Consider the following 12,424-nt stretch of genomic DNA (forward strand, 5'->3'; position numbering starts at 1 on the left):
ACTTGATATACAGGTTCAATATAAACGTGGTTCACCTGCTTTTCTTGTTCTCCTATTCCAACCTGCCCTTCCACTTGTAAGTACAAACTCATAAATTAGCTAGAAAAGTTTGTGTCTGGTTGGCTGCCTATTGTATGCTCTGCTGAAACACGTTTTCCACATGGGACTTTATTACTCTTGGCTCTTGTCATTGCCTTGAATGATAGATTTGAGTCGACACTCAAATCAAGTTCCAATTCAAGCGAATCCGAGTACATTTTAGAGTGGAGATGTGAACGAGGATTGAGGCAAGCAATGAAGACGAGAAGGCGGAGTGGAAAAGCATGCCAGAGGGTGAGGTGTTATGGACGAGGACAGCTTTGAGGAGAGTCGCTTCTTGGAGCGGCCCCTGTGATAGGAATGCTGACTGAGCTACAAGACACAGGCATGCGGACTCCTGCATGTCTGAGCTGTGGCAGGTGTTGATTTAGATCAAGTACTATTGGAGAGCAGCATTTTCCAAAGTGTTCTCTGGAGACTATATCCTTTATCCTTTTCATGGACATTCCAGTACATATTCTTATATTTAATGATTTTTTTTTTTTTTTTGGTGGAACACCCATTACTAGATCATAAGATATTTTTAGGGAACACAACTTGATCCAAAAGAAATAAGGAATAGATCCCTTAAGTCTTTTTTGCTTTCACTATTTGGCATTGATATTTATTCGATATTGATATAAGAGAACAGAAAAGAACAGGCCTATAGAACTATGTTATCATGTCTGAGTTAATGGAATAATCATGCAATTTTTAGCAAGAATTGTACTCTCACTGTTTCATATTTTCACACTCAGTTGCTCATAATATCCTTGGATGGCTTGTTTTGTATCCCTGTGGGTTACTGCTTTCTTCCACTTATTTATTCAACAGATATTTATTGAGTGCCAACTCCCTGCCAGGCATTGTGCTGGACATTCAGAACTAAAGAGTAAACAACAGAGATTCTCTGTGGAACAGTACCATGGGAGTGCTGTGAGAAATTAAATCCAAAATGCAAAGGGAGCACAGAGGTAAGAATGTCTAAATTGAGACATGAAGAATAGATAAGAGTTGGGGAGGTGAAGTGGGGTTTTAGGTGAAGAAGGGATGAAAACGTGACAGACTGGGGCTCTGGAAGTGACAGAGAAGAGCTTGGTTGAAGAACTGAAAGACAAGGGCAGGTTGTAAAAGTACAGGAGAGAGAATGATGAGAGGTAAGGCCAGAGAATTTTTTTTTTTTAAGTTTACTTACTGTTTATTAATTGATTATAAAAGGATATAGATGAAAAGCCAGATGGAAGAGATGAATAGGACAAGGTATGTGGGACGGGCACAGAGCTTCCATGCCCTTTTTGGGTCCATCAGTCTCCCCAAATCTCCATGCATTCACCAACCTAGAGGCTCTCGGAACCCCGTACTATTAGAATTTTATGATGGTTCATTAAAGACATTAACTCAATTTCCAGCCCTTCTCTTTTCTCATAAGAATGGGGGGTTAGGCCTGAAAATTCCAAGCTGTCTAATCATGATTTGGTCTTTCTGATGATCAGTCCCCATCCAGGAGCCCACCCAGGGTCACCTCATTGAACAAAAACATTCCTATCACCCAGGAAAGATTGGTGCTTTATCCATTATGTACATTAATAAAATAGGTAAGTCTAAGTGAGTTTGTTGTTTTTGTAACTTTTGTCTCTCATTTATTCATTTGAAAATATTTACGGAAAATCTATAAAAATTGGGTTCATCTTTGGTACACCATCCAGTAGAGGAGAGAGATAAACATGTAATTATCAACAAGTTGATAAGTGTTTCAGCAGTGTTAAGTAAAAGTAATTAGTGGAGCATAGAAAATGGGAGAATTTAAAGTTGGCAGGAAGGGGTGTTTAGGATGTTGACACATGGATTGGGTCTTGAAAGAGCAATAATTCTTTTTTTGACAGAAAAGTAGGATTTACTGGTGGAGAAGGGGATGACAGAGGATGAGATGGCTGGATGGCACCACTGACTCAATGGATGTGAGTTTGAGTGAACTCCAGGAGTTGGTGATGGACAGGGAGGCCTGGTGTGCTGCAATTCATGGGGTCACAAAGAGTCGGACACGACTGAGTGACTGAACTGAACTGAACTGAACTGATGCTTAAGGAGGGGCTTCCCAGGTGGCTCAGTGGTAAAGAATCCACCTGGCAATGCAGGAGACACAGAAGTTGTGGGTTCAATCCCTGGGTCAGGACGATCCCCTGGAGTAGGAAACGGCAACCCACTCCAATATTGTTGCTTGGAAAATTCCATGGACAGAGGAACTTGGTGGGCTATAGTCCATGGGGTCACAAAGAGTCGGACATGACTGAGCACACAAAACTATGAGTAAGGAAGGGACGGCACTAAGGCTCTGCTAACTGCTGCTGCTGCTAAGTCACTTCAGTCGTGTCCGACTCTGTGTGACCCCATAGACGGCAGCCCACCAGGCTTCCCCGTCCCTGGGATTTTCCAGGCAAGAATATGGAGTGGGTTGCCATTCCCTTCTCCAATGCATGAAGTGAAAAGTGAAAGTGAAGTCGCTCAGTCGTGTCTGACTCTTCGCGACCCCATGGACTGTAGCCTACCAAGCTCCTCCATCCATGGGATTTCCCAGGCAAGAGTACTGGAGTGGGGTGCCATCGCCTTCTCCCTGCTAACTGCAGAGACTGTCATTTGTCCAGGGGTCCTGGTTAGGGATGTGTCTGACCTGTAGCCACCTGGGATGAGCTGCTTTTCTGCCACCATGATTTCAAATTCATCCATATTAAACCAGTAAATCCCCATTTCTTGGGGATGTGGATCTTTTGGTAGCTGGGGAACTTGAACTTGGTTTTGCAGAGGGCCTCAACCTCATGCTTCTTGTCCTGCAGCTTGGTGTGGATGGATATAATGTTTTGGTTAGTGGCTACTGTGCCCTGGGGCTTTCCAAAGGCACCATGCATAACCGTCTGGAGCCTAGACCAGAGATAGCATGCCAATTATAAATGTCCACCAGAAGGGTTGTCTCCAAGGTCCCTTAGGGCAGCCCATACAGGCCAAGGCTGCACACACCACCAAGGAGGCCGCTGTTTGCGGCTATTGCACACTGGGCCCCCATGGGGAAAAGAGGAAGGTCAGCTCAATTGGCTGCAAAAAATTTAAAAAAAGAGCGAGAATTCTTCAGCTGGATGCTGAGGATGGGATGGAGACAGTTTCAGGCCCAGGAAGCAGACAAAGGGATCCTCATATAGTTTAACATGGGGTGAGGGTTGCTGACCAGCAGGATATGATGCTAGGCAGAGTGGGATTGCAAAGGGCTTGCTACTTTATCCCCAAGTAAATATCTGCATGATAGTGGGGGTCCACAGAGGATTTTAAGCAAGGGAATGGCATGGTTAGTCTTCTGAATAACTGTTTTCATTGATGGTTTTGGCACATGCACTTGACGTATAATGAAGAACATTACAAAAATCTGCTGTTGGGTTCATTGTAGTTGTGCCCTAAACAGTAGCACCCTCCATGAGAAATCTCACATAAGGTATTTCTTGTCAATCAGCTTTGATTCTTTTGAGGAAGTAGTATTTTCACTTTACAGATGATGTAAACATGTTATTGACATATTTCTTTTTTTGTTATGGACACCGGGAAGCTCAGAATCATACAATTTTAACTCATATCTTTTCACTACAACTGTCTTTGTGACCTTGAACTTTGTTTAAGTCTGGTTTTCTTGATTGTTTTTAAATGTATGTATTTAATTTCTTTATAAGTGTTTGTTTAATTTACTTCAAATTCTATAGGAAGTGAAATAGATAAATTCATAAATAAGACATGGCCATATTTGCTTTCTTTAAATCTATCATTACCCTCAGAGTGACATGGAGTATGATGAGGTGGAGGGGAGTTGGTTATTAGAGGCAGGGAGGCCACTTAGAAGGTTCTTCTAAAAGTCCCCCCAAAAGAACTGGGGGAAGCCTAGACTGACACAATGGTAATGGGGACAAGGAGAAAGGAGGTGGATCTCAAAACATATTAGGGAGATAGAATTGAAGGGATTTGGTAATTAGATGCTTATGTGTGCAGCAGTGGGTGGGTAATGAGAGGCAGGTGGTGTCTAGAGGGATTCTGACATTGCCATCATGTTTGCTTAGATGGCAGGTGGGGGACAGTACATTCACTGTAATATGGAAGCTTGGAAAAGAACCAGGTGTGAAGATGAGGACGGCCTGTGGGACATCCTGGTAGACGTGTCTATAATAGTTGGTTTGGAAGTCAGAAGAAAATCTGCATTGCCAATAATAACTTGATCTTTGTGGGAGTAAATGAGCTTTCCTGGAGGAAAAAATATGGTGGAGAAGAGCAAAAGAAGCATGGAGGTCAGAATCCTGAGGATTATCATTTAATGGTCAGGAAGAGGGGAAAGAGCTGGCAAAAGAAAATGAGAATGAAAAGTAGGAGATATACTGTTGGTGGGAAAGTAAACCGGTACAACCACTATGGAGAACAGTATGGAGGCTCCTCAGAAAACTAAAAATAGAGCTACCATATGATTCAGGAATCCCACCCCTGGGCATGTGTCTGCTTAGTCGCTCAGTCGTGTCCGACTCTCTGTGACCCCATGGACTGTAGCCCACCAGGCTCTTCTGTCCATGGGGATTCTCCAGGCAAGAATACTGGAGCAGACTGCCATGCCCTCACCCAGGGGATCTTCCCAACCCAGGGATCAAACTGGGGTCTCCCACATTGCAGGTGGATGTTTGTACCATTTGAGCCACCAGGGAAGCCCCCACACAAAACTATAATTCAAAAAGATACATGCAACACAGCAGCACTATTTACAAAAACCAAGACATGGAAGCAACCTCAATGTCCACTGGTAGATGGATGGATAGACAGCATGTGGTATATAAATGATGGATATATAGCATGAGTAAGGGAATATCACTCAATCATAAAAAAGAATGAAATAAAGCCATTTGCACTGATATGGATGGACCTAGACATTATCACCCTAAGCAAAGTAAGTCAGAAAAAGACAAGTGTCATATGATATCACTTATATGTGGAATTTAAAATATGACACAAATGAAGATAACTATGAAACAGACTCACAGACACAGAGACTAGGCTTGTGGTTTCCAAGGGGGAGGGGATGCGGAAAAGAAGGATTGGGAGTTTGGGATTCGCAGATGCAAACTTACATATAGAATGGGTAAATAACAAGGTCCTACTATGTAGCACAAAGAATTATATTCAATATCCTGTAATAAACCATAATGGAAAAGAATGTATATATATATATATATATATGCATATTATTTGATCACTTTGTTATACAGCAGAAATTAATACAGCATTATAATTCAACTATACTTGAATAAATTTTTTTTTTTTAATGTAGGAGAAAACAAGAGTGAAGGGACATGATACGGGAACTAAAGGAAAGAGTGTTTAAAAGGGTGTTGATGGTACTCTTGCCTGGGGAATCCCATGGACAGAGGAACCTGGTGGGCTACCGTCCATGGGGCCACAGAGAGTCAGACACGACTGAGTGACTAACAGACAACCGTCACCTGCATCGAGCGCTATGGGTAAGGGCAAGAAAGACAAGGGCTCTTTTAGTGAGGACGCAAAAATAACTGATGCCTTAGAGAGGCATTCAGTCACTCATTATTCAATACATTGATGTGATTGCTAGGTACTACACTCGAATCCCTGATTTGATGTGGCACAGGTAAGAGTCAACTGAATACAAGGGAGTTTAATTCAAGATGAATGGTTCTGGAAGAAAAGTGAACTTGGAGGAGAGGCTCAGTATAGTTTTTACTATCTAATTAACAGAAAGTATGAGTCTTTTTTTTTGCAGAAAATCACTATAGCGGAGCACTAAGTTGAATGGTAGTGTTACAGTACTGTAGAAAAGTAGAATATAATTCTTCATGGACTGTGTTTAAATTAGAGAAGACAGACCACGGTGTTCGTGAACATCAATAAAGCTTTATAACAATACAATTCATGACCATGTTTGGATTAATATTGTAATAATTACACACTTTTTACATTATGAAAATAAGTCATAAATAGTGTAAAAATAATTATGAAGATCAACTTCTCACAAACTAGGAACCCTGAAAACAAGTTTAAAAAGCAAATAAAAACAAATCAGAAACTGAACACAAGGCAGTTATCTCCAGGCTGCAAATCAAAAACCACTTGTGTCTTTTGATTCCGTAATCTCAGCTGGAGAAATGATCATGAAATGAAACAAGAAATCAAACAGGGAGAATTCAATCTTTCAATTATTTATACTATCAAGAAAAACAGATTTGTGCCATATTTACAGTGGTAAGACACAACACATTCTTAGAATAATCAATTACATGAGACTGGCCCACACAACAGTAAGAAAAATATGCAGTGTAATGCTTGCCAAAATATTTTTTTTTTGCATTTTCTCTCATTTTGTATTTATGTGATTTTTTTTGGCAATATAAAAATAGCTGCACATAGAGATGAACTTTAAAATGTAAAAAATACAAATAAAAATATATTTTCTAAAGGAAAATCAGATACATACATCTTTTAAAAATGTTATTAAATTGCATGAAACATTTACAACAGTATAAAGAATATTCACATAAATGTCAATGATACGTAAGACATTCTTTTGTGAATCCAATTTATTAATATTTCTGAGATACATGAGAATATCCACTGCATTTTGAGAAATGTTGGTACTTTGTTATCAGTAAATCAAATGTAATAGGTCTTCTTATTCCCCAAAGGACAGTTTTGTCAATAAGCAGCATAGGATAACTTCTGCATTTAAATACATTAAAAAATGAGAAATGCCATTAAAATGTTTCAGTATTGAATTAGCAAAAACAAAATCCACTTAAAATTTAAGTTGTAAGGGTATCTCTGCTATGGCATATAGTAAATCCAGCTGATACGAAGCTATTTCAACAAAAATGGGAAAGATTAGGGACTGAAGGTCTTTATATTCTAAAATAACTTAGCAGAATTATAACTGGTCAAGTATGTTAATTCCACTAGGAATGAATTATTTTAACAGCCAGAATCACAGGTGACTGTTCTTAATCTTTATTCTTGAGAATATAAGATTAAGTTGTTGAGGTCCTGACTTTTTAGATACAGCAAGGTTTTTGTTTGTTTTGGTAAAAATTTTAAAAGTTCATTTTTGGTAATAGTAACTATTAATATAAATTCATTATCAAGAAGTAGAGAAAAACAAGATTTCAAATATCAATATCTGCATGTTCCTATGATCATTTATTAGGAGACATAAAAACATCACCCACCTTAACAAGCATTGTGTATTTCTGGGCAAGATTATATATAATGGTCAAAAAAAAAAGAATGAAATATTGTGTTAACTTTTTATGCTACAATAGAAACATTAAAAATAAAACTTTGGAAAATTAAGCATGTTTTCTAAGTGATAAAGATATGATACCAGTTATTTTTCCCATTAATTTCCATTAATTTTTCCATTAATGTCCTAATTTGATCATGCTGATTTGATCATTTCCAAACTAGCAGAGAGGTGTGTGTATATATATATACATATAGTAGACAAAGCATGTATAGATTGAACTACTGGGTGAATCAGAGTTCTTACTGTCTCATCAGAACACCATGCACAAGGTTTAAGAACAGATCATTTCTGGTAGAAATTAAAGATATTCTCATGTTTTCTATGAAATCAAATAAGAAAAACCTTTCATGACTGCTTTTCATAATGAAAATGAAAACTAGAAGAAAAATGTCAGCATATTTATGTGTCAGGTACTCTATGAATGTATGCAGGTTGTCTAATGTTGGTTTTGTCACTCAAATTATATAAGCTAAAAGATGAAAGTTGATAAAGGCATATGATACATGAAATGAACATGAAATAAGAGGATCCACAATCCAAACAAACACACATCACCTAAGGGTACGCTGTTTTGTTTTCTTTTACATTAAGAAAGACTGGTCATTGAACCATAATTATAGTGAATCCATAAACTTTAAAATTAAAATCACACACTAACAGTTTAGGAATGCTGTTAAACAGAGAAATGAAATTATCCATAGTAGAATTGCATTTTCCATAAAGAAAGAGAAATACATTAGCACCAACATAAATGGAAAACAATTTAAAAGCTAAAACACATACCAATTTGACATTCTTAAAAGATGCTTATTAGAAATAGAACCTGATCTTGACTTATTTTCAATGTGTCTCTCATGTATTTTTTCTTAATCTTCTATCCAATGAGAAATTAAAAGAAAGAAAACTTAAAGAAAGATATGTATCTGCCAACACATATATCAGCAGACACATTCATGAGTTCATTAGGCAATTACTTGAGGATTTTCTATGTTGATAACAAAATGGATGATTTAAAATATTTTAATAACAAAAGCTGAAAATTATGCAAGATGGTTAAGACCTAGTAATTCCATGGAACAAAGAGGAGGACCACAGTCCTTTGGTTTTCCCCAAAGAAATAAATATATTGAAAGTTTACAGCTTCCTTTAATCATGGAATAAAAATCAATTTTGTCAAATCAGTTATAGAGCAAAACCTCAATATACACATAGGATAGAACAGTATTCTAAAGGGCCATGTTTAAAAAATATATATATTTTTTGTACGTGAAATGTTTCTCTTTTGATGTTGAGGTATTCTCTTTTGAAGCTGTGCAAGTTTTAAATAGTGATCCATCTTGATTCCTCTTTCTGCTGGAGGAGTAGAAAGAAAGATAGACAGGAAGAAATATAGCCACCAGATTTTTCTCAAGACACTACTGTTTGTTCTCCTGAAGAGATTGTAGCTTTACCCGCTTTAGTTCATTTTTCCAAACCATTTAAGACAAATTGTTTCAGACATTGAAAAAACACCATATCCTAGCCAGCTCATACAAGAGATGGGTAGAAAATGCCCTCTTTTGTTTGAAAAATGCTAAATTGGTTTCGGAGTGTGGAATGTTACTAGAAATGTTACCAATTTGATTGATAGATTCGTTCAAACATCTTTCAATTCTCAAAAACATAATCGAAACAAAAAGAAGGCATTTTGTATAACTGAGCATTTGGTTATATAATCTGAAAGAGATCATAAGGATCTTAGGATCCCTGTCTTACAATCGTATCTTAACTGTTGTCACCAGAAGCCAATGGTGAGGTAATTTCCCTTCTGCTGGTGAAAACCTATACACGAAACCAGAAAATTACCCACAAAACCGCCCGAAATGAGAAATTGTATTGTCCAATGGGTTGAAAGAGTGACTGCTCACTGATGATGTTCCTCCTAACGTAACCCTAACGTAATAAGTCATTTCAAAACACGCTGGCAACTCTTTACTGTGCAAAGAAATGCTCCGTCTAATACAATTAGGTAACTTTTGAGCAAGTAGTTGAAAAAAATACTCTTAATGGCAACTATATTTCACAGCTTTCTGAGATCTCAGATTTGGTCTGTGCATAAGACAAACATTTAGAAATATAAAAAAGATAAAAGAAATCCAAATATAGATACAACTTAGATCTAAATAGAACTACAAGAAATAGAAATGAGTTAATACTATCAAATGTGACCAAATCTTGACTTTATCTTAACTGATAATCACTATGTATGTTATATTCATCCTACAAAAAAAGTCAAAAAGTACTGAAAAATGGCTTAACTTTGATGCTTTACAATGACTGAACTGAAAGTGGAGCTTCTTTTATATTCTCCTCAATTATTCAGAACAAGAGGGAAGTTAGCAAAAGCTCATCTGGACCATTGGTGTACCAAGTTGCAAGGCTTTGAAGACAAAAAAAAAAAAAAAATGTTCAAAATAAATGTGACAAAAGCTGAAAAAAAAGTTTCCTGAATATTCCTGGGGCTAAAAGAAAAAAGTATTAAAAAGAATGGAAAATATCGTTCTGTTTCTAGAAGTTTGTAGAAAATGTTTAGCACGGGTTGGATCTTGGATGGGAGCAAGCTCTCACATCAGCTTCTGTAGACAATGTAGGGTGAACTCTCCTACATCTTCAGGAAAGGTTGTCTCATCCACCCGCTTCCTGGGATTTGTGATTTCTTCAGCAACCCAAGCTTTGGTGAGATGTACACATGCTTTGTCTTCAGCAACAGGGACTGCCATTCCAAGAACCTCCTACCCCAAAGAAGTGCTGTACGCCTCTGTCATTTTCCAAATGCACCCATTTTAACACTTGCTGGCATTTGGTTTATTAAAAAAAAAAAGTCCACTATTCTGGGTGCCTGCCTTTTTGTAAACCTCTTTTCTGCTTGGTCACACGAGAGACAGCGCAGGAGGCTGAACCAATCCTCTATCCTTGTCTTCACTGCCAAGGGCAGCCCAAGGAAAACTGGTGTCAGCAACTAGCTCAGCCCCTGGACGTTTTAACCAAGGAGGCCACATGAGCCCACAATCCTGGAAGCTGAAGATCTGTAGCTGGGACCGCAGCGCCCGTAAAATACAAGACCATTTGTGTGTGCGCTCTCCGCCACCTTAATCACTTTTTGGCAATAAGCCACGGTGTAACCCCCTTGAGATGACAAAAGAAATAAAAGCTCCGTTGTGATCAAATGACTCATCATGCGGCATGCTAGCATCTGAAGGTGCACAGCAAGCAGGCTCGGCACACAATCATGCTCTTTAGTCAGTTTCAGTGGGTGGTGTGGGTATGAACAGCAAAGGTGAGGAGGGCTGTGATGATAAACTCTAAACTCAGTCCATATAGTACATTTTCATAGCTTTGAGTTCGTATTTGGTCACAATTTCATGTAAACTATCTCATGGCGCTTTTTTTGCCCATGCAATTAACAAGCCCAAGGTAAGAAAATAGCAAGAACAATCGATTTCTATCACTGGGTCCATATAAATACATATCTTCACATAAGATAAAGCGATACTGATCTATATTTTCTGCAGGCTTCTTACTGGTTTCACATCTTGCCCGATTTTAGATGTAAGGGAAGAAAAGATGGATATGTGTACGACAGCCAACAGGAAGAAGCAGCTACATGTAAACATATCTCAGACTTGTACAATCTGCAATCCAATTTCAACTATAAATATAAAAAGTGGACCATTATATACACAACGTCATGCTCGGAAGGTTAGATTCATCACTGCAGGAAAACAAACAACAAACAAACAAACAAAAAAGAGAAATATAGAGAATTAGTAGTTTAGGATAAAAATTCCCAATTGGCTTTATTTTAAGAAAACTGGTAGAACCCTGAATAGAAGTTGTTTTGTTGTTTTTTTTTAATCAATGAGCCAGTTGATATGTCCTATACACTAGTTTTCTAAAACTCATCAAACATTTTATCCTCGGTTCAACCCACATTTTTATTTTGCTACTGAGAAGTCTGTGGGAAGTGTTTGTCTCACTAACTATTCTGGGAAAGCAGAAAATTTGAATTTTATCACAGACACACCATAATTAAAATACATGTTCTATGCATGGCTTATGTAATCGTCTCCAAGCATTAGAACACAAGTGTAATGCACTGCTTATTTCACTGACACTCAACTGTAACACTCCGCTGTCCTTGTTCTTATTTCCTTTTCCCAGCCCTGCCCTGCTGTGAAGGGCGAGCAGGACTGACCTCTCTTGTCAAGTCTTCAAGCTGTATGACAGGTTCTACTGTGATCTAAAGATCTAGAAATGCCCAGTTCCTTGCTCTGGGTGGCAGCCATAATTACTAAGGTTGCCCTGGAGCTGAAGTTTTAAGTCTGAGAGAATACAAGAACAAAAGTCTTTGAGGTATAACTTATAGAGCAGATCTTGGTGACAAACTTGACTTTTTCGCAAACAAAAATCAGTGAGAAAAGTAGAATGTCCAGAGAAGGACGATGTTAAAGATCTCTCATCTCCCCATCACAATGGTGACTCATCCTCAGTCATCTTTCATTTCACTAATTAAAAATATTTGCTTTTTTCTCTCCAGTAAAAATAGATGCTATATTAAGTATGTGTAAGAGGCTGGGTACCCTGTGATTTTTAGCAATAAAGTTCACTTAGTGTTACACACATCATGCTAAGGCCAGAGAATGTGTACAGGAAGTATTCTTTTCTCCACACACCCACTCATCTCAAATTTCAAACATATTTTTTGAGAAACCAATGTTTTGTAAATAGTCTCCAGAATTTTAAAGATCCTTTTTTCCCCACAAGCTTTTAAAACTTAATTTAAAAAATCGGTCACCTTACTTTAGGAAGATTCTGTTGCAAGCCTGCCCTATCTGAAAAAACAAAATTTCATGAAACATTTAAAAATGTGAAGGCTATAGGTATTTTTCCTATGAAGTGGTTTTTAATCTCCGGATAAGGACAGATGATAATTTTAATAGCTTTTAAGGATTTTCTGAACCATGAGTT

At 37.8% G+C, this 12,424-nt stretch overlaps 1 protein-coding gene and 1 non-coding gene across 2 annotated transcripts in view; both read right to left on the bottom strand.

Annotated features, from left to right (window-relative positions):
• Window positions 1–3,037: 3,037 nt before the first annotated feature.
• LOC147371112 (small nucleolar RNA SNORA70) lies at window positions 3,038–3,171 on the bottom strand. The gene has a single exon (XR_015166299.1). It is a non-coding gene; the product is annotated as a small nucleolar RNA SNORA70 (small nucleolar RNA).
• Window positions 3,172–10,410: 7,239 nt separating this feature from the next.
• Window positions 10,411–12,424, bottom strand: part of COL25A1 (collagen type XXV alpha 1 chain) — a 503,765-nt gene continuing 501,751 nt past the window's right edge. The window contains exon 37 of the mRNA XM_086407020.1: window positions 10,411–10,582. Coding sequence (XP_086263146.1) covers window positions 10,550–10,582 — 33 coding nt within the window. The 3' untranslated portion in view covers window positions 10,411–10,549. The remainder of the gene's footprint in view (window positions 10,583–12,424) is intronic.

The sequence above is a fragment of the Bos grunniens genome, chromosome 6 (assembly GCF_055505025.1).
Source record: "Bos grunniens cultivar Pamir isolate PY7600 chromosome 6, Bosgru_T2T1.0, whole genome shotgun sequence".
In the NCBI taxonomy this organism is placed as follows: domain Eukaryota; kingdom Metazoa; phylum Chordata; class Mammalia; order Artiodactyla; family Bovidae; genus Bos; species Bos grunniens.